A 22,452-nucleotide genomic window follows, 5' to 3' on the forward strand; every position below is an offset into this window, starting at 1 on the left:
AGAGGGAGGTTGTTCTGGAGATGAGAGAAACTGTAGGAAATAACAATTACGTAACGAGCTCGGGCAGATCGTGGTCACCTGCTGCCAGGTGACCCTCGCCGCAGGGAAGGTCCAGCAGCCTCGCTACAGCTTGTGCTGTGGAGCTCGGAGACCGCTGGGCTGGGGCCCGTGCTGGGGGTCGGCTCTCTTGACCCAGCAGCACTGCTCACCCCCCAGCTGTCCCCACAGTCCAGAGCAGCGAGTGGTCGCTGAGGACCAGAAAGGGAAAGACAGGAGACAGTCCAGGCTCATGACCATGGCGGGGAAATTTGAATGCTGTCTCTGGGCAGTGGGCAGTAGCTTCCCTGCCCTACGGACCACGCCTTCCGTCTCCCACCGGGTCTTACATGGGGGCCTGCAGAGCACTTCCTCCCTCCCTCCCTCATAGAATAAATAAGAAGGTACCCAGTTCCTAGATGGAGAGTCATCATCTAATTATCTTCATTTAAAAATCAGGTTTGGGCTGTCTGTTTGCCCATGACCACCACAGCTTCCTAATACCGCGTGCTTCCAAAGCAGAGGCATGTGTTTAAAACCACCGGTCAACGTGCTGTTACATGGCTAATCACTGTTCCGCACTTACGGCTGGGAGTTCCACGGGGAGGCCCTTGCTTTCCTAGCCCACTGGGAGCAGTTCGTGCTCCCGCTTCCCGGGTCCATAGCTCCCGCCCAGCTCACCCCGCTTTGCGTGCCAGTCAGAGTCAGGTGGAGACAACCTTCTTTTTCTTCCTACATGTGTTTCCCTGCCCATGCCCATCACAGACGTGTGTAGGACTGTTTGTTGTGAACTAACCCAGCCTTTGTTAAAATGATTGCGTATTCTTGTGTTGGGACCATTTCTGTGTTTTAACGCTGGGCTGTTTTCTCTGCCTCTCCTTGTCAAGTTCTTGCCATGCATGAAAATGTTCTCAAGTGTCCTACTCCGGGCTGCACAGGGCGAGGGCATGTAAATAGCAACAGGAACTCGCACAGAAGGTAAGCAGAGCTCCTGCGTTCTGGGCTGCAGGGGGGCAGATCCCCGGCAGCCATGTTCCCGCGCCCTCCGGAGGGGCGCGGCCCCTGCACGACCTGCCCCAGGGGACAGGAGACCTGGGCACTTCTCTCAGGAAGCCAGGGGGCGGGGAGAGCCGAGCTGAGCTGGCCCGGGGCACGCGGCGAAGCCCAACGCTTAGATCCCTCGTTTGCAGACTGGAATTTCTCAGCTGTCTCCCCCCACCTTGCTGTGATGGGGTGACAGTCCCCTGGCAGGTGTCCTCCTTGAGGTCAGACCCCAGGTGGAACCATAACCGTCTGCAGCGACTCCAAGGAAGGCAGTAAGAGATCCGTTACCTTCCAGGGATCGAGGGGCCCTTCCTGTCTGCCTCAGACAGGTCGGCGACTAGAGCCCATGAGGCTGGGCCGTGTGTGACCCCAGCCGGCCGCCCCCGTGATCCCCGCTGAAACACTGGTCATCAGCGTGGGCATCACCAAAGTGCTGGCAGGGGTGCAAAGGTGCTGGTGGGAGAGCACACCGCAGGAGAGGGGGCTAAGCGGGCAGACCCGTCCCTCCTGGGCTATGGCTGCAGTCACACTTTTGCTCTGGACAAATTCTAGTTCCCTTTTCCTATCTTATTCTGACTTTCGCTAAGTTCCTTCTAATACTCAGTTCCTATCAGTTCCCTTTTTTTTCCAGTGGCCTGAAAGTGATTCTGTCAGATTTTTCTTTAACTGCCTATAGTTTCAGCTTCACAGAGTGGCAGAAAAGTATATCTAAACGGAGGAAACTCTTATAAGTTTCACCGTAATTTTTGCTTCTCCGGTAAATTTGGTTGCTTGTGTTAAATTTATAATGAACGAGGTCGCCAACCTGTGCCCTTCAGAGGTGCTCCTGGGCGTCCTGTGGAGAAGGGGGCATGACGGATGGGCTGGCGAGGTTCCTCCTGAGCCCTGTTCACGGGGTTTACAGCGTCAGCTCGTCCATCATACCTCCGCAGAATCGCACAGTTTCCAGACGTTGTGTGTGTGTGGATTAGCCTCTGCACTGTGTGCAGAGACACACACGGATACACAAAGAGCAGACACCCACACAGATACACAAACAGCAGACACCCACACAGATACACAAAGAGCAGACACCCACACGGATACACGAAGAGCAGACACCAGGGTTTCATGAAGAATCAGCTTAAACACCAAGGAGCACATGTGTTGTCTCTTCCCGTAAATATTTAGTGGCAGAAAAGCATTTTCCTGCAGCCTCGAGATTACTCTGCTTTCCTTCCCTTCTGTGTCTCTTCCTGGGAAGGTTGTAGACCGGCTGGTCACGCTGCATCCCACGTGCTGTGGACAGCAGCTGCCAGAGAGCCCTGTTCTCGGGCATTTTAGAAACCCATCCTACCCAAGCGGTTAATTCCCCAGCTCCAGAAACCGCAAGCGTCCCAGGACGGCAGTGGTGTCTAAAATCTCATGTTCCCTTTAACGATACAGCCTTTGTGTTGCTGTCATTGGAAAGGACCGCGTGTCCTGCACACACGGCACGGCCATCGGCATGGTCTGCCGGAGGCCAGGGGCAAACACCGTGATGTCCCCTGACAGGCTTGGGAGCCTGGTGCCGTCCAAGGCAGAGGAGGGGGATGGCGATGGGGTTGCTGTCGGAGTGCCTCAGAGGACACACTCAGATCCCTCCTGTCATTGCAGCCTCTCTGGATGCCCTATTGCCGCAGCGGAGAAATTGGCAAAGGCCCAAGAAAAGCACCAGAGCTGTGACGTGTCCAAGTCCAACCAGGCCTCGGACCGAGTGCTAAGGTACCAGACACACATTCGGGGTCCGTCCACGGCCGTCCCCACGGGCCAGGCGCCCAGTTGCTCCATGAGGGGCGGCCGTCCTCAGTGGGAGTGGAGGGGAGCTGGTGCAGCTAGAAGACCTCGCCGGGGTCACGACCCTCCCCTGCGGCTCCATCCTGGAGGCTGTGCGGGGGCAGGGCTCGTCACCCCCGGGTCTCCCTGGCCCCGTGTGACCGTTCGCACGAGAGAAGCAGACAGAGCTGTGTCTGGCTTTCTTTCTGGCCCTGACGCTTCACGATTCTGTAAAGGTTGGCTGAAAGGGAGGCTTAGAGAGTTCACGAGGTGCCCCAAGTAGCTTCACCTCGGTTTGGAGGCGAGGGCCCCGCTCCAGCCTGCGGGGTGGGCTTCATGTTCTCGAGGACGTCGGGGTAACAGCATCCCCACCCCCGCGCGCAGAGAAACCTCGTCCTCAGATGCTCCCGGCAGGTGGGCGGGATGGTGCCATTATCCCCCCTTGACAAGCGAGGAGACCAGGGCGCAGAGGGGTGAGAGGCCTTCCCGGAAACCTTTGGGTCCCGGGTGGCACAGCCGGGGACGCCGCAGACGCTGCCTGCTTGCCCCCTGGACAGTTAGGGTGATTATATCAGGAGGGCAGGTGGGAGAGGAGCTCTCTTCCCTCAGCGCTCATTTCCCGTGTCCCCTTCAAACCCTCATCCACATGCATCCTGCCTGTTTAGTCAGTTCACACCAGCCGCTTCCTCGTCTGTGTAAGAATCGTACCTGTCATCCTCATAGCGGCTGGTACCCACTGGGGGAGGCAGCACCTGTGCTGGGACTGGGCTCTGGCCCTGAGGCACTTCGTGTGATTCCAACTTTACTATTAAAAGGAGAGCAGTAAACACGCACACGCACACACGCACACGCACACACGCACGCACAACTTTGCTCCTGTTATTTCTTTGGCATAAATCACTTGGAAAAAACCACTAGGCAAACGATACGAACACGTCTTTGGTTTTTTCCTGTATTATTTCCCATCTTTCTGAAAGGAATTCACCACTGTCATTAAACTCCTTTTTATCCCGCAACAGAAAACTTCAAATCTTTATAGAAAATGAGAAATATTTCACTAGACAAAAATAAAAGCCATCTAGGAGCCTACCATTTAGAGCTAAACCCCCAATAAAGTCTGGGGTGCGTTCCTCTAGCTATTTTTATGCGTGGGCGTTGCCGACCTAACCTGCCCCCAGGGTGCCTGTAACTCACTCATCTTACAGGTGCGCTGACACCAAATACCTGACAGGCTCTCCCCGAGGGTCCCTCAGGCCACTCTTGGTTACTGGGAGCATGACAACCTCCCTGCCAGGCCCCCGGGCTGTGTGCATTTGAGAAGGAATAGTTATTAACCAAAGGAAAGTTTGAGCAAAGGGAGAGAGAGTTGAGGCTCAGGACTTCTGTTAATTTCCCTCCCCCACTGGGGCCAGACCCCCGAGAGCTGGAAGGATCCCCGTGCCCACATCCTTCTGATGTGGGGTGGCCGCGAAGTGACTAACGCCTGTCCTGGGATCAGTGTCAAGCTTACTTTCCACTGAGGAGCTCCGCTGGCCGCTTGACACGGACAAGATACATCTGAAATGGCAAACATCACCTTGTTCAGACAGAGCCTCCGCTCTGATCCCGAGCCTGTACTTCACAGCCTGGGACCCTTTCTTCGTGTCATGCAGTGGGAAACCTTCTGCCAAGTGACAACAGAACAGAAGATCGTGGGCCAAGACTTGCGCAGCTGCAGTTTTCTTCCCGAGCCTCCGGCTGTGTGGTGGGGAAGCAGCATGGGGACAGGCCCAGAGGGAGAGAAGGACCCCTCCCACCGCAGGGGAGGCGTGGGGCTGGGCTCTGCAGCCTCCGAGGGCTCAGCTCAGGCACTGACGTCCCGGCCGTGAGCCAGGTCTGGAGGACCTGGTGTCCATCCCCGTCACCTTCACATTCCCCGGGATGTCTCCACTCAGGGGACGCTCATTCAAGGCGGTAAGACAGGAAGGAAGGAAGAAAAGAATAATTTCAACCAACAGTTCAATTACTTAAGATTTTAAGAGTCTTTAGGCAGATTGTCTAACGGGACGCTGAGACTTAGGTGAGGGCTACGGGCCTGCCCAAGGCCGCACCCGCTCTGCAGCCTCCCAGCTCCCGGTCTCCATCACCTGCTCCGTTTTGTCATCAAGTGTCCCTTCCCGATGCCTCTGCTCCAGCGCACCCTCCATTGGAGCTGGTCCCGACCTCCTGGAGGCTCAGGGGTCAGGCCTTCCCCGGCCCAAGTCCCTTGGCCTTGCCTGCTGGACAAATGGGCAGAGTCCCAATCTGATCCCACCCAGCCCGTCCCCTACTGTTCCCCCAGAGACGTTCCCCATTGTTCGACTTTCCTGGCATGTTTCCTACACCACCCTGGATCTTAACCTTGACAAATGCCACCTTCTCCCTTAAAACTGAATGGAATCTCACGGCCGGGAGTGTCCTCCACTCGCCAGGATTCTCAGAAGCTCGGGCTCCTAAAACAAGATCGCATTCCAGGTGACCTTTGAAGGCAAGGCCTACAGCTTCATTCATTTATGAGCCCCCCCACCGCCCTGCCCATTGCCTGGCAAAATGCCTCAAGTAATAGACGTTTAGCTGATCGTTACATCATTTGGTTGATTTGAGAAGTAAATAGGCTAAATTAATGAAATCAAAGTAAATGTGTTGGTAACTTGATAAAGTTGTTAACGTAAGGGGAAGTTTTAGGTAAAAACTCTAAAGGAATCTCTGCACTCCTTTCTGTAAATCTAAAATTATTTCAAAAAAAGTTTAAAAATTCTGCCTATGGGATAGATAGATGGACACACAGAAGAAACAAGATAGGATATTAATGCATATGTAATTGCGAGTTCTTTCATTTAAATATTTAATTCCAAAGTATAGAAAAATGAATGACTACTAGGTAACAATCTTGAGGGTGCATGTTAATATTTGTCAAAATACATCACTACGTGCTCCGTTTTATCGTCCAGCAGGATATGTTTTTATCTAGCTTCATCTCCACGTCCTTAAGAGTATTTCTTTCATTTCCTCGTATTTCGTTAAGGGAGTTTCTTATTAGCTCACTTCACCGTGTGTAACGCATACTCTTTGCAAACCCTGCAAAAGAAAACGCACGGATGTGAGATTCTTTCCCACGTTCACATCTCATATCTTCATCGTACCTCCCCAGACTCGGAAAAGAAAAAGAAAAAAGGGCAAAAGGTTAAGTATTTCATTTTCTGTTCTTTTTATTTCCAAAGTTGGCACTAGCTGATTTGAGGTTATATCATTACAGCACACTTGGCTTCCGCTCAGGAAAATAGAATTGGGATTTTAGTGAGAGGTCTGGTTCCTTAACGCAGCTAAGCAGCAAGGCGCTCTAATTTTAAGACCAGCCGTGTCTCACGCGCAGCCGTGAGAAAGCCAGCTGTGCACTGTCTCTTTTTGCTTCCAGGCCCATGTGCTTCGTAAAGCAGCTCGAGATCCCTCACTACGGCTACAGAAACAGCGTCCCCACCACCACGCCTCGCTCCAACTTGGCCAAAGAGCTGGAGAAATATTCCAAGACCTCGTTTGAATACAACAGTTACGACAGCCATACTTATGGCAAGCGGGCCATAGCTCCCAAGGTGCAAACCAGGGATATATCCCCCAAAGGATATGATGGTAGGAGGTGCACCCTCTTATACATGAGAGTCACGCTTGCCGTTGATAATGTTGTTATTGTGTATATCCATTTCCTACAAACTGATGGAGCATGGGGGTCACTCGATGGGCAGCAAGGAAAGCACGCGGGCAGACTAGGCTGGTTCCTTCAGCCCCAGGTGTGGGAGAGCAGGCCCTGGGGGAGGGAGGGTGACGCCCTTCCCCCGTTATCCCCAGAGCAGAGCAACCGGCTGCTGGCAGGACGTAGAGGCAGACAGCCGTGGGCTCGTCTGCTTCATGCTGCTGCTGAGACGGTGTCCTCATCTTTACTAACTTCCTTTAATAGATGCCCCAACACAGACAAAACCAGGAGAGCCGGGGATAGCTGCCCTGAGCTCTTGGATTTCGTGAGAAGCTCTGTGTTCCCTCCCTGTTCTCAAGCTGGGATGCACGTCGCATTCATCTGGGGAGGCTTTTTAAATTCTCATGCCCAGGGCTGCACCCCAGACCAAGTAAATCAGACTCCCTGGAGGTATTCCCTGTGTGCAGCATTTTTAAAAAGTCAGCCAGTGATTCTAACATGCAGCCAGGGGTGCACAACTCCTGCGGGTCCCACCGGCCTCCTTCCAGCGGGCTCGGACCCAGGTGTGGGCCCTGGGGAGCCCCCTGTCCTGGCTTTGTAACTTTGTCACTGGCCTCACTTGTAGCTGCCACTACGAAAATAGAACCCATGAAACAGATAAACACTGCGTGCTTCACAGGACAAGATCGTTTATTTTAACTCATGCATATGTGAACCCACTACTGGGGTGTAAACTCTAAACAGACTAGTTCTCATTTCATCACAGAGCTAACTTGGTAAGTATTTGAAGCACAGAGGGGAAGACTGCGTTTCTGTGATCTTACTTATCTAACCACGCTTCTACTTCAAATTCTAGGATATATGGACTTAGTTGGCAGAGTTTACCAATGGGGATGTGGGTTGTATGAGTTGGGTGATTCAGGAGTCTCATCTTGGTGTTCACCAGCAGAGGTGAGGAGAGAGGGTTTGAAAGATCTCGGAGCTGCTCTCTGAAAAAGATATTTAATTAAAATCACAACACTCAAAAAAAAAAAAAAACATTTAAATTGAATGCTTGGGGAGTTCCAAAACCTTTTTACAATTCTACATTATTTTAGTCATTCTGTGCCTTAATAACAATTAATTTGTATGGTGAATGAAATGTAATATTTCTTTGATGTATCTCAGATTGATTACCCTTGCATGTATCAATTCTAAATATATAGGAACAAAGATGGAAGTGGGAAAAGGGAGTGGCTTAGGGTATAACAGAAAACAATTTGGGTTTTTTGTAATAACAGTTTGCCAATTTCAGGCTTTGTTACAACTTCATTCATTTGATTGCAAATGAGGGACCAAAAGAATTTGAATGCACATAATTAAGGATTGTGCTTGTAGGATTCCCAGTTCACTGACATTTTGTAGTGATCTGATGGGCACTTGCGCCAGGTGGTCATTGCTACATACGTCTTGTTGCTGTTGTCCTGTGAGACCTGATTTCCTTCACCCCATTGTTGTGGCTGGATCTGGGCGAAGTCGTGACCAGGAGGGCACATGTCTGGTCACAGTGGCTTCCTCAGCTCTTCCATTTAGAAGCCATGTGATATTAGATACATTAATCTTCCTGTGTGGTAGTTTCCTCAAGAGCAGAGGTAGCGATCGTTCCCCGCCTGCTGGCCGCGTGCGGCTGTCGCGAAGCTCAGCAGACAAGGCTAAAGAGGGGAACTCACGCATGTTAGTGTCACTGGCATCTATTCTCAACCCCGGAAAAAACACCTGTTGTTGGAAATGGGCAGAGCCCTGCTCTTCAGGTGACCCACAAATAAACAAGAACACCGAACAGAAACTTCAATGCTAGATCTTCGAGAAACTAAGAAAAAGGGGAAGTTGGCCTTTACGACAATCTACTGAGAAGAAAACAGACAACTCCATTCCTCTTCCACGAGATCCACAGTCAAAACAACAAGGGAGGTGCCCACTAAGGATGAGATGGGTAGGCTTAGGTTTATTGGGGGGTGTGAGCTGAGCAGGGCCACCCCTGTGCCCGGGCAACAGGTAGTGTACACAACAGAGTAACCAGCGTCGGCAGTCACCCCCCAGAGGGCTGTCCCCAAGGTTTGCCTCAGGTGCACAGTGAACCGGGCCATTGCTCCCAAAGAAAAACAGTGAAGTGAGCCTCCTGTGGGGCAGCGGAGCATAATGCCTGGGAGCAAGGAGCAGGGCCTGGATGTGCACAGTGGGATAGAGAAGCAGGACCCTTGCCTCAGGCTCTGCATGTCATCCCTCGGCTTCCACCAACTGTGATCAGAAACACTCAGCAAACATTGATTTATCCACCTGCATTCTTCCAGACACTCAATACTTGCTATCTGTCTGTCTCATCCACCTGTCTATCCACCTGTCTATAGATCCATCCCTCCATCCTTCCACCCACCCACCTATCCATCCCTCCATCCCTCCATCCCTCCATCCACCATCCCTCTCTCCATCCATCCACTACCCATCCCTCCATCCCTCCCTCCCTCCATCCATCCATCCATGGGCCCACCTATCTATCCATCATCCATCCATCCATCATCTCTCTCTCTTCTTTCTTTCTCTATAACAAGTTTCAAGGAAGAGATTGTGGGTAAAGAGAAGACAGTGAAACACGTACTCAGGCACAGTGAAGCAAGGCGTCCATTCTGCCTGGAGGAATTAGCATGAGCTTTACCAAAGTGGCAAATTTTAAACTTGCTCATGAAGCTTGAGTGGAAATTACTAGAGGGCAGGAAACCCACAGGTGAGTGGGAACTGCCAGCAGGCTGGTGAGGCTGAACTTTAGATGCATGAGAGGAGGGACAGGTTGACCCTGAGGTGCTGTGGAGACAGCTTTGGCTTGCCTGCCTCGGGGAGGAGGACACAGACACCGTGTGCAGGAGGTGACGTCCAAGGGAAGCCGGGAGACCCTGCCCCCGAGAGCCCCAAGCCAGCCTCTCCCCCGCCTCTCCCCCCATGTCTGTGTTTTATGGTGAGCTAAGAATGGCCGTTCCACTTTAAAACAGATGGAAAACAACAAAAGAAGGAGAATTAGAATCTCAGCGTTCAGAGCAGTTTTACTGGCTGAGGGCCACATCACCCGTATGGCCGGTGGCTGTTTCCCAGGACAACAGCCGGGTGTGTGGTCCCAGCAGAGACCCCGTGGCTGCCAAGGCTCGACCACTGCCAGGCCCTTCACAGAAAAATTTTCCGAGCGGGTCTAAGCCATCTCCGCTGTGTCTCTGGGCAATTTATCACCACCCTCAGGCTTTGTTTAAAACCTAGAAGTTCCAAGCCCTGAATGGGTCCCTCTCATGAGCCCCCTCTTGGTTATTCCCAGCTTCTAAATTCTCCTGAGCTCAACACTTCTTGATAATTTTTGAAGCCCCCTCTGCTCCTCCAAACCTTGTCTCTGATATGCCCACCGTGCCCACCGTTTTCTGCCCTCCCCCGGTCCAGGCCTCAACACCAGGTGGCCCGGGCTGGCCCTCAGGGGCCCCAGGACCCAGCCTCTGGGCTGGGCCTCCCGCCCTCCCCCACCTCCTGCCACCAGGCCAGCTTCTCCTGGGAATACCTGCCCTCCCACCCTGTTCTCCTGCCCCCATGCTCTCCCACATTCACCTCTGCTTCCAGAAGCTTCTCCCGCAGCCAGATCTCTCGGACAGACGCCCACCTGCACTCAGCGGCCTCCTCCCCGCCTCCTTAGAGCTGCTTGTGCAGAATGAGGGCGCAGGCACACGCTTCTGAGGCTCAGCCCCGAACCCCTCCGGCCGGCGGCAGCAGGGCAGACAGGCGAGTGCAGAGGACACTCAGCCAGCGAGCGCGTGCGACCCCAGCCAAGAATCCGGACTCTGATTAGACGCGATAAACCGCGTGAGCAAACTGCCTTCAGAGGCCACCGAACAGGACGTTCTCACGAAGAAGCGGCTTTTATGCCCCTTAGGACTCTGCATCTGTATCTCAGTTTACTTACGGGAAAGCACAGCCGTGGACCCACGTAAAGACTAGGAGTCGCTGCTACAAGTTACGTGGCGTGGGGACCCCTGAGTCCAGCCAGACCTGACGGGGCCAGGCCCCATCCGGCAGCGCAAATACTCAGGAGGCACGTCTCTGGGCCGTATTCAGTTTTGCCTGCTTTTCGTGGAAATTCAGGTCGGAAGGACACAGTTATCTATTCGCTACAGGAAATGTTATTTCAGAAGAAAGTGAGACGCACCCACTTAGTAAGACTCTTACAGGCAGTGTAGATTAATAAGGTGGAAGGTTGTTGCTCTGTTTTTCTCATTTGTCATATTTCATCACTATGAATCCCATGTCGTTTTTCGTTTTCCTGCACGAGAGGGCAGGGTACCTGAAGAGGTATCTCTCAGTACGGTGTAAGGTCGGGAGGACCTCTGATGCTGTAAATGCAAGGGTGTCATTCTAAAGGAAGGCAGTTCCATCGCATGAGTTCAGTGATGTGCTGGTGCCTAGAGGGACAGTAACACATTTTGTCTGCAGATTGATTGGAAAAAGTTTTGATTGAAAATAGCTCTGTGCGTGGAAAGAAAAAGAAAGTGCATTTTGACTTTGTTAAAGGGTGGGGGGCTTCCTCAGTTCTGGGCAGGAGGTGGCAAGAGCCGTGACGGCCTTCCAGTGCCTCCCTGCTCTGCGGCGCCCCATGGTGTCCATGCAACGAGCCCCAGAAACTGTGACTGGTCATAAAAATTACTGACACTAACAGTTTCGTAAATATCTTACCAACAGGCGATAATTATTAAAACCAAAGACCTTCATTACCCGAGAGATTTGAAGTATAGAGACTCATTTTCTTTTGGAACAAAGTAGTACATGATTGATGGCCCTTAGTGAAAGGATGCTTGTGAAATGAATGCTGTCCTCACTTTCCTCCTGGGTCGCGTGAGCTGACAGGCCCATCAATAAATTGTCCACAGTTCCATCACCTGCTAAAATTCTGGACGAGTCCCATCAACTCAGCGTAATCCAGGAGAAGTAGAATCTTTTGATTTAAATGTTTGGTAAAGTAGAGGCACTTTCCAGAACTTTGCTGCAATTTGCTGCGTAGACACACGTGTCTTGTTTACTTTGCTTTAGGAACTGAAATTCCTTCATTTCAAAACAAAACTTTTTCCTTGCTTATGTGGACCACATTTCTTTTACTGACCCAGTGTCTAGCCCTCACTAGGGGAAAAAATCCCTCATAAGTGTTAGATCATTTCTCCCGCAGTTTTTATATTCCTATTTTTATAACAAAATTGTAAACGATGTAAAGCCGCAGACTTTAGTCAATTTGGAGAGTCTTGTGAGCTGTGGAGTGGCCTTGCTGCCCTGGTCGGTTTACAGAACCCAGTGGGCAGGTCCCCCTGCACGCCGCCCCCGGCCCCCCGGTCTCTGCTCAGATGTGAGACCCCCGTCCCCCCACTGCTCTGGCAGCTGCTTTGACGTGATCCTTTCATGGAGGAGAGAGGAGGGAAGGACAGACACACGGACAGTGTGAGGACTGGTCCTCAGGGCTCAGCTGACTCTGATTAGCAGAGCAGAAGTAACTCCCTGACGAGTTACTCTCCGCGTTGGGCGGGTTTGAGGGTGGGGAAGCGACCTCCGGGTCCGTGCGAGGGGCAGCGACAAGGCGACAGCTTCCCTGAGGCCGCCGTGCGCCCAGAGCATTGCCAAGCCACGTCCTTGATGTCAGGAAAGCTCAGTCTTCCGTCCAAGGTCAAAAGGTACCAATAGTGAAAGCTTAGCTCTTCTATCACTTGTATCGGAATAGGGTGCTTTGGGGCAGTTCTTGGTGGTGCTGTGATGACCACCCGTGATGTCTGTGAGGTTGTGGTCACTTCCAGACCATACCTGAGTGGGCAGGAGGGAGGTGCTGAGACGCCTGTGCCGCACGGAAGGGTGGCCTGCCGGAGGGGTCCCGGTGCTGCAGAAGGGTCTCCTGGCTCCCTGCAGCTCTCCCCTCAGAGCAATTCCTCCCTCTGCAGGGTCAGGTGAGCTGCTGACCCCTAAGCAAAGGGCATCCTGTGCCTTTAACGACCAGCACCCATCCTAATCAATCATCCAGCAATCATCTTCCCGTCCTTGTGTCAAAGGAGATTGTGAACAGCTCTAGCAACCACACTTGCTCTTGAGGGCCTGTTGGACTGTTGGGGAGGCTGGCTGTTCAGAAGGGCCCGGGAAGCGAAGCTGGGGGCGTGGAGGACGGTCGTTCCGCACGAAGGGCGGGGCTGCGGGCGCACACGGGCGTCTGCCCGTCCCCGAAGCCCTGAACGCCTGCCTTGGCCTATGTGAGTCCACACGTGTGTGCGGTTCTCTCCCCGTCACTGGCCCTCCCCCCGGGTGGCTCTTTATTAGAATCACAGAGGGAAGGGGTTTCTGTCGGGGTCTCGCCTGCACCCTGACTGGAATGCCACTCCCCAAAGCGCAGGTGCCCGCAGGCCCGCAGAGGTCCTCCCTGTTCAGCTGGGTCACCTGCACTGGACAGTGAGCCCCAAATGGCTACTGTGGCCCCTCGCAGCCGGACGGATCATCCAGTCTCTAGCGGGATGAGGGGTCTACAGGGTCCCCGTCACCCCGGCGAGCAGATGAGCGGTCATAAGGGGAACCTCCCTCCGGCGGTGATCAGGCTGGTGCGGCCAGTCGCTCCCCGCATCTTGGTGGCCGCTCCCTGACCGGGAATGCGCCCTTAATGGTTACTCAGTGGGCCCCCTGCCTCCCGCTTGAGAGCCATACGCGCTCTTCCCGCTGGTCCCCAGCTCTGCCCGTCCAAATATACACCATGTGAAAAAAGGAAAAAAGGGGGGAAAGCCAGACTTTTTCATTCGGGAATCAGCGGGTCGGCGGGTGCCGCGTCCCCGTGGGTACCTGCGCTCTGGCGTGGGCGCCCAGGGCGGGCGGGAGGCGCGGGCGGCTCTTCTGTTGCCGTGGCCCCGTGCGGGGGCCCCGAGTCATCCCTGTCCCCTGTCTCCCCAGCGAAGCGGTACTGCAAGGACGCCAGCCCCAGCAGCAGTGCCGCCAGCACCTACGCGCCCAGCAGCAGCAACCTGAGCTGCGGCGGCGGCAGCAGCGCCAGCAGCACGTGCAGCAAGAGCAGCTTCGACTACACGCACGACATGGAGGCGGCGCACATGGCGGCCACGGCCATCCTCAACCTGTCCACGCGCTGCCGCGAGATGCCGCAGAACCTGTCCACCAAGCCGCAGGACCTGTGCGCCGCGCGGGTATGGGCCCGGCGGCGCACCTGGCGGGGGCCGGGGGCGGGGCCGGGGGCGGGGGCGGGGCCGCGGCGCATCCCCACCTCCACCTCCCGCCCCCGGCGGTCTCGGCCCAGTGGTCCCGCAGGCGCCGCCCTCCCAGAGGCCGGCGCAGGCCGTGCGCCCGCCGGGCTCTGCTCGGAGGAGGCCTGACAGCGCGGGGTCCTGGGGACGCACTTTCCAGACCAGGAGAAATTGTCAGGGCTTTTAGATGAACGTTTCCATTTGGGACCCTCCTCTTTAGGACCCAGAGTCACTTCTGGAAACAGAAGGACACCACGCGGACTCCTGACGGTTCCGAGAGCTGCACAGAGAATAGGAAGCTCCAGGAGCCGTGCGCCCTGGACCTTAAGCAGAGAAGGGTGGGCAGCGCCGCGGTCAGGAGAAACGCAGGACTGCTCCCTCCCGCCCAGCCCTGGGGAACAAAGACAGTGCAGAAATCCCGTTTCCCCACGGGTTCCCAGCCAGGCAATTACAGCCGGCTTACATTAGTTCAAAACAGCATAGATGCCAAATCGGTGAGCGATACTTTGGGCGGTTCCTCGTCGATGGGCTCCTGGCATTGGGAGGAAGCCGTGCGGCCGCCGCAGCGCACAGGGCTGCCTGGCGAGACCACTAGGGGGCCGGGGACGCAGGCGGCGCGGGCGCCTCGTGCTCCCGGCCGGTGAGCCGGCACGCCGGCCCGCACCTCCTCTCCAGAACAAAGGGTCCCTCCATCGCCAAGTGCTGCTGGGCGTGCGCCTGAGCGCACAACGCTGACCGTAGTTGTTAGAAATAAGTGTAATTTGTATGAATGGAGAGAGGTCAGTAATTTTATGTTTTGCAAATGCTTTCTTCTCTATTAGTATTTTTATTCCTAGATTTTGGAGGAGTGTCAGGGGCACGCAGTTTCCGTGGAGATCAGGGCTGCTAAAATGCGAGGCTGGCATGGAGGAGATTCTGTTTAAGGGGGGAAAAAAGACACTAACCCCTTCCAGTTTTTTTCACTTTGTTAAATTTAAACTAAGACAGACAGAATTATAATCCAACACGATGAAGGCTAAGTTAGTATGAGAGCTGGAAACCAGGAGTGCACTTTGACAAGAAGAGTTCAGACAGAATAATATGCTATAATCTATCAAGGTAACAGCCCAAAGGATGGGGTTTTCCTTCCAAGCATCTCCCCTCCGCTATTGCATTCAGGGGAAAGAGCTGCTAGACATCTGAGTAGGCAGCACGTTTCACGCCAGCTCTGAAATCAAATTGCTCAAGGGAGTGTAACTCTCTGGGAAAAAAAAAAAAATGGAGGATTGTCAGGGGTATTTTGATTTTTCTTCTCTGTCCTCCATCTGCCCTTCCTTCTCTCCCTCCTCCTGAGAGGCAGGCTCTGAGGAATTCTTGATCTGCTTAAAGCATCATAAAATAAAAAAATTAAAAAAAATAAATAAATAAACACCCTGTACCTCTTCGTTTTTTCTAAAGCTGGTTGACTAAATTGCAGGTTTGCTGAGCCATAGAGCAGGTCAGCCCGTGATCGCTGCAGCAGTGCTGTGTTGGACTGAGATTGTACATCTTCCTGCTTAAAATGGAAAAGTCTCCCTCCACCATAGGTTTTGTATTAGAAAGTACATTTTATGTGGGGATTTTTGTTTGTTTTGTTTGGTTTCCTACTATATACCTAGAGCCTGTGCCTGATAGGACTCAATAAATATTTGTCCAAAAAATGGAAAAAAAAAAAAAAAGTAAATTCTAGTTCCTCTCCTCCATTCTTCTAAATTCTTGTGTTTTCCTCCACTCCAAGTCTTGGAGTATTAGCCTCAGTGAAACTAAAGGAGAATTTTAAGTATATATACATTTTTAGGTATTTATGTATAATCTGTACACACACATACATTTCTGAGCTCTTAAGAGGTCTTTGAACTGGAATAGAATTGAAATTAGGCATTTGTTTTTCTTCTGGCCCGGCTTATTTCTAAAGGCAAAAATGTATTAGGAAGAAAACATGTAGATCTCTGATAGGTAAGTGATAGAGAGATGATAGATAGTCGATAAGAGACAAGAGAGCGAGAGACTGATGGGTAATTAGTAGATAAGAGAGAGGCGGATGCGTGCGTGCCTCTGGCAGCCAATTTCCCAGCCGCGCGTGCGGAGCAAGGCATATGGGGGGCCACGTGCTCTCGCCTTGGGCGCTTCTACACGTGAGACTGCAGTGAGCAGTTTCCAGTTTGAACTGGCGGAAGGCAGGGCTGTGGTCTGGGGGATGGATTCTCACGGTCCCTGTGTCCTCCTGTCCCGCAGAACCCTGACATGGAGGTGGATGAGAACGGGACCCTGGACCTGAGCATGAACAAGCAGCGGCCGCGAGAGGGCTGCTGCCCCATCCTGACGCCCCTGGAGCCCATGTCCCCCCAGCAGCAGGCGGTGATGAACAGCCGGTGTTTCCAGCTGAGCGAGGGAGACTGCTGGGACTTGCCCGTGGACTACACCAAAATGAAACCCCGGAGGATGGACGAGGACGAGCCCAAAGAGATTGCTGTATGTCCTTCTCACTGACTGTCCCCCTACCCCGTCCGCTCAGCATGTAAAGTTGGCACGACTGAGGGAAAACGCCCTTGGCACACGCCTTAACAGAAAATGTCCTTCCTCTTGAGAAATGACCTTTAGCTGACTAGGGCTTAGAAGACATTTTCGGTTGACCCAGGAGAGATTTGGCACTAACACTGATCAGAGTGAAACAAACCACTGCCTCCTTTAAATGATGAGTTTTATTTTCTAACAAGTGTGTTTTGTTGCAGACGATTTCTGTAGGAAAATGTGTAAACAGCTTACTAGTTCATTTTTTCTGGGTGATAAATTGATAGAATGCAGGGTTTTCCTTGCAGGTAGGGAATTATAATGAGACTCTTAAATACTTAAAATGATTAATTCTGTGCGGTTAATTAGCTGGCTCATTGAAGCAAAGGACAGGGTCTGTTCTCTAAGAAACCTAAAATACGCAGAAGAGCCTACCTACCCCAGCCTAGAACAAACCACTTTAGTACCGTCACCTAAATCTTTGTTGACTATAATATTATCAAAACACCTATGTCAAGAACATATTTTTGAGGTAGATACAATTTTCAAATTCAGATCATTAAAATAGCTATCCTTTAGGCTAAGAAAATAAATGAAAAAAATGTTCTTTTTTAGACTGACTTTTCCTCCAGTGTTCAACTCTGAAAATTATGACATCTTTATTCTCTGAAAAATGAAAATTCTTTTTGAACACAATAGGGAGAGCGCCATCCAAGCAATAGCATCTTTACAGAAGCAGGAGGGAGGTGGAGAAAAGGGAAACGTTAGCTATTTGTAGGAATTGGCAGGGAAGGCACCTGTTTATAAGGCATTACATCAAAAGCTTATTACGCTTATTTCAAACTGATTTAAGTATCCAGGCATCTTAAAGGAGAATAGAATCTGAGTGGCAAGCTAAATTCCAAAGTATTTTTTTTCTCCTACAGTGTTAAATCGTTACTACCAAATAAGGCATGGTAGTTGAATCTTCGAATTTATTTTAATTAAAATTAAGCCCCCATAAAAGGACAGCAGTATTTCCATCATAAGGTGTCACACAAGTGAAAACCCTTGCGCTCCAGAAACACGTTTGCTGAACATCGCCACCTGTAGGAACTTCGAGGTTACTGCAAAGGCCCCAGTTAGCCAAAGTAGGTACATTCTATTAAAAAAGAAAGAAAGAAAGAAAAAGAAAAAAAGTGTTGCCTAAGAGTATTGTAAAATCACAGCGTCAGTCTAAACTGGGCTTCCCTTGCCTTGGGACTTAAAGCACATACAATACTTCTGTGGTGTAGGATACTTACCAGAGGGTGTTAGAAGCCCCAGAGTCTAAAATATCTTTGGGTAAAAATGCTTAAGCTCCGCCCAGTGATGTTGGATAAAGTGCCGTAGGTCTTAAACCCAGGTGAGCAAGGTCCACCGAGCAGCCTCTCTGCCTGCCAGACCGCTTATCTGTCCCTCCTGTCGGTACAGCTTCAGGAATTTGAATAAGGAATTTGAATTTGCCCACTGACAGGTTACCCTAAGTTTAGGAATTTAGAGCAAGTGATGAGAAATTAAAGTCGCCCAAAGAGAGAGATACTCTTTCAGCGAAGTTGGGTTTGCATCCTCAGGGTGAGGGTGCATCGTGACTTTAAGGGTAGGGTGGGGACAGGTGGGCAATGCAGGGCAGCCATCCCCTGGGGGGACGCAGCCTCTGGTCTGTGTATCCAGCGTCATCGGTGTGGCCCTGAAGCTGTGTTCTGCCCGCAGCCGGAAGACTTGGATCCCTTCCAGGAGGCTCTAGAAGAAAGAAGGTACCCGGGGGAGGTGACCATCCCGAGCCCCAAGCCCAAGTACCCCCAGTGCAAGGAGAGCAAGAAGGACTTGATAACGTAAGCATGACGTGAGGTGAAATTATCACTCTTCTGAACCTTCCCTTTCTTTGGCTTATCTCTAAACCGGGTCTGTATATGCCTTGCCGTTTGAGCATGCGACATGCGCAGCGTACAAATGTCCCCAACTGCCAGTCGGGTGGAGCGAGAGGCCAGCCGTGGACGCGCTTGTTCTGAGCGATGCTCTGTGCTCTGGAGACACCATTTCCATGTAATCCTGTGCGTTTTGCAGCTTTTCTTCAGGGCGCTTAAATCCCTGTGCAGACATTGCAGCTAAACTGGAAACAATGAAACTTTTTTCAAGCTTTTTTTTCAAACATACTTACTATTTTGGCTGTTTTGTTTTTGTTTGGTGGCAGATGTCCAACACCAAGGTGTGATGGGAGTGGTCATGTGACTGGTAATTACGCCTCACATAGAAGGTGTGCCTTCATTTTTCTCATGGTGGATTCTGTCTTTTCAATTTATTGTTTTCAGCTTACCTCAACAATGCTGTCCAAGTACAAACGTTGAATTCTGTGTCACCCCTTTAAGTGCTATATGTTGACCTTCAAAAGCATGCTAATTGACGTGTTGTATAATGTCTTTTATTTTGAAACAAACTACCTAAATTTGGAAAGTGACTTACAAACATTGAGACCAAAGGGCACAAATATTTGAATCTTATTTTTTCAAGTTTCTGGAAAGACATGTTTCCTTCAATTTCTATGTAAACATGAATTAGTTAATTATACCAACAAAATTCAATATACAGCACTTGCCCCATCGCTTTTCTGCATTCAACTTTTTAATTTCAGTTTTATGTTGTGTTTGTTCGGGAACGTAAGCTGGGCCTCGGGGCTACTCACCTGACTCTTCCGCCCTGTCTTACAGTCTGTCGGGCTGCCCGCTGGCTGACAAAAGCATTCGAAGTATGCTGGCCACCAGCTCACAAGAACTCAAGTAAGATTTAACGAAAATCCTTCTCTTTCTAAAATCTATTCACTTGGTAGTAACAAAAAGGACGTGTCGTTTGCAAAGAAAAAAATGTCTTTAAAAAGCCACCTGTGTGCGTCAGCGCCTCAATTCAGCACACATGACTGGGCTTCAGGATATTAGTCACTTCTCTGGACAATCCATCTGCCTTTTCCCTCTCATTTACCTCCAGCTTTTTCATATCGTATCCTTCTTCTATCTTGAATTTTCTAAAGTATAGGTATTTTCTATCCAGATGTGCATGCACGTGGAAGGGAAGTTTTACAGAGTTACTCAAACTTTTAGGAAGTGATTGATTGTAATGTAAAAAGTCAAAAATTGATTTCTTAAAAGTCAATAGTTAATACGATCACTTTAAAAATGGATATTTAAATAGCACGAATGACAAAAGCCCACCATGACCGTAGCTAATTCCTTCAGAGTGCACTGTGGTTGTAGCTACGGAGACTCCTTAGGGCAGTGATAACTCCCAGTTAACCAAGGCTTTTACCAGCGCACAGACCACACGGCCCTCTCTCTCCTCTGAGCCTGTAATTTTCTCTATCTTTTCGTCATGAAACTGGTCAGCTACATTTACACCACCAGACTAAGGGTTTTCTTCTTTGTGTGTGTGTGTGTGTGTGTGTGTGTATACACACACATATATACATATATATATATATATATATACACACACACACACACACACATACATATGCACATATATACATCCATATTCAGTCACTAGACAGGTTTTGGAAGAAGTCAGTCCAAGCCATTGACAGCAGATTAAGACCTTTGGTCATCTAGTTAGAAGGGATATTCAGGTGTCTGTAAGGAAAGAAGGGCAAGACTTGAACATTCCATAACATAATGAGAATCGAGATTCCCAAATAATTATTTTTAATTACCTGGCCTGTTATAAAAATCATCACGTCAAATTGCTCAGCTTCCATTTTGTTTGGAAATGGCTTTATTTCCAACGCAGAGAAGATTCTGTTTTCAGACCCTGTTGGATTCCTTTCCCAAGGACCCCACCCCGTGCTCCCACTCCCTCGAGACAGACCAGGGCATCCGCAGAGCGCGGGTTCTGTTTCACACCGTGTCGTTTTTTACAGGATCCCTGCCCAGGGCCCTAGCGCCATAGATCACCTGCTCATGTTCAGTGACCTACTGAACTAGCCCTTCCGGCACGAGACCCTGGGAGTTCTCTTCATGGCGTGTAAACACCAGGAGGTCGTCCTCTTACTTAACAGCTGTAAAGTCTGTAGCCGTCCTCGCGGTGCCTGACGGACAAATAGCTTTTAGAACCTCAAATGGACAGAATTAGCAAGAACCTCCCAGGCCGCTGTGTTAAGACCTCCTTTTTGCACGGCTTGAAACCATATTCCCCTAACGATCAAAACGTGGTTAACTGCACTTGGAACTTGGCTAACATCAGAACGTGGCAACTTCCCTTTGACTCTCTTGCTGAGGAATGCTTTGCCATCTCCAGTTCCAACAGGCCTGCTGTAAACAGGGAAGCAGCCTGTGGACGACTTGCATCTGGTGTGGCTTCTCCTTGGTGGTCTCCAGACCCCAGAGACCAGAGTGGGCTTCTGATGGGTCTGGTTTTCATGGCTTTGCATCCTCTGACTTTGGGCTTGGAAGGTTGTGTTGATCTGGAGTCCCAGGCAGACCTGCTTCTCCTCCGCTGCTGACTCTTTCTTCTTGTCCTGTCTTCTTGGAAGATGGCGTGATGGTCCGCACCATCTTCATCTTCAGAGTGATGTCCGAGTTCTCTTCACATCCTCCTGGGCGGTGTCGGGCTGTCTGTTCCCTCCGCCCTCCCTCCCTCCGCCTGGGGGTCGGGGTGGGAGGTGAGTATCTCCCAGAGGGCGATGGCTTCTCCTGATTGACGCTGATCTAAAGGCCACAGTCACCTGTAACTTGTCTTTGCAGCAAGTGAATCCCACTTCAATGGACCCTTTTTCTGGAAAATCCAAACTTGACCAATTTTCTGAAATGATTTGTTTTTAAGAATGGATCTTCAAAACTAGGGGTTTCACTTACACGTCTACTACAAATAGTCTGATGTTTAAATGACCATCTTTTACTTGACGATAAGTCTTTCTCAACTGAGGGAACCATATATTTTAATGTGTTTTTTTTTCCTTTAATCTTTTAATTGATGACAGCCCTCCATCCATGGCTTTTTCATGCGGGTCATAAAGCCTTTCCTGTGCACAGGAGCAGAGATGAATCCCTTTAGGATTTGCAACTGCTTTCTCTAGAATAATTCATGCATGTGCTCTTTTCAATAGCTTATTCTTTACATATGTATTTTAAAAGCTTTGGTCAATTTCCGCTGCACAGCCTCTTGCCTGATTGAGAGAGTCCTTGTGTGATGCAGTGATCTCCACTTCTTCATAGAGACACCTTAGGAAGTGGGTCCCAATTGCCTCAAAAATGTTTCTCGCTTCTGCAGCAGCTAAGAAATAGAACCTCCTGGGAATGTTCCCCTCGTCACTTCTGAGGTTGAATTTTGTTAGTTGGCCGTTAACAGGACATTCTTGATCTCAGACACACGAGTTTTGCCAGATACACTCTGGGTCTTGGGTCCTCCATCCTCTTAAACTTCCTGAGATAAGACCTTGCTCCATTCTCATCTAGAACAGCACATGTGGGATAGTCTTAAAAAGAAGCCGATCGTGTTGTCGAATTATGTGCAATATGTAAACTGAACCTGTATTAAAATGTAATGTGTTCGTGAATATCATTCAGTCTCTGCAACTATTGCTTTCTTGTCCCTGGTCCGTCTGGCGTAGAAAACAGGTTGGTGGCTGGGTCAGAGGCAGGTGACAGCACTGGCGGAGGGAGCCCCAGAGGCAGGCTAGGGGACCTGAGATGACCGCGACCCAGGGCCCCGAGACTAGCAGCGCCTCTCATGATGCTACACAGATGCCCAGGAACAGCCACCCCCCCAGAGGACTCCTGACTGCGACGTTCATTGAGACCCCAGGCCAGGAAGAAAACAAAAGAATGAAATTGTCCAAATGAATGTGATTTTTTTGGTGAGGACTCTGCCTGACAAGAGGGAAGTTTCTTCTCTAAAAGTTTCCTTGGCTAAGATCCCCTGAAAGAACTTGCAAATCACATCACATCATCCTCGGCCTATATTTTTGTAAGAAACCACATCCTCCCAGCCGGAAATTCTTTTTCCTACTTCCAGATGCGAGATCAGCACAGACACGGGCGTGATGCAGGTGTTTTAGCCACCTCC

At 50.7% G+C, this 22,452-nt stretch overlaps 1 protein-coding gene across 5 annotated transcripts in view; it reads left to right on the forward strand.

Annotated features, from left to right (window-relative positions):
- Positions 1–22,452, forward strand: part of MYT1L (myelin transcription factor 1 like) — a 136,822-nt gene that overhangs the window by 50,449 nt on the left and 63,921 nt on the right. For 4 of the 5 annotated variants that reach the window (XM_089894188.1, XM_089894189.1, XM_089894191.1 and 1 more), the window contains exons 7-14: positions 924–1,014; positions 2,716–2,823; positions 6,308–6,519; positions 6,810–6,812; positions 13,550–13,797; positions 16,108–16,344; positions 18,115–18,236; positions 19,110–19,178. In XM_089894188.1, coding sequence (XP_089750314.1) covers positions 924–1,014; positions 2,716–2,823; positions 6,308–6,519; positions 6,810–6,812; positions 13,550–13,797; positions 16,108–16,344; positions 18,115–18,236; positions 19,110–19,178 — 1,090 coding nt within the window. Of the gene's footprint in view, positions 1–923; positions 1,015–2,715; positions 2,824–6,307; positions 6,520–6,809; positions 6,813–13,549; positions 13,798–16,107; positions 16,345–18,114; positions 18,237–18,595; positions 18,659–19,109; positions 19,179–22,452 lie in introns of all 5 variants that reach the window. The other variant, XM_022561451.2, reaches the window with a different exon arrangement.

This window comes from Delphinapterus leucas, chromosome 13 (genome assembly GCF_059928025.1).
Source record: "Delphinapterus leucas isolate spDelLeu-1000000601 "Yukka" chromosome 13, BTC_Dleu_Yukka2, whole genome shotgun sequence".
NCBI lineage: Eukaryota > Metazoa > Chordata > Mammalia > Artiodactyla > Monodontidae > Delphinapterus > Delphinapterus leucas.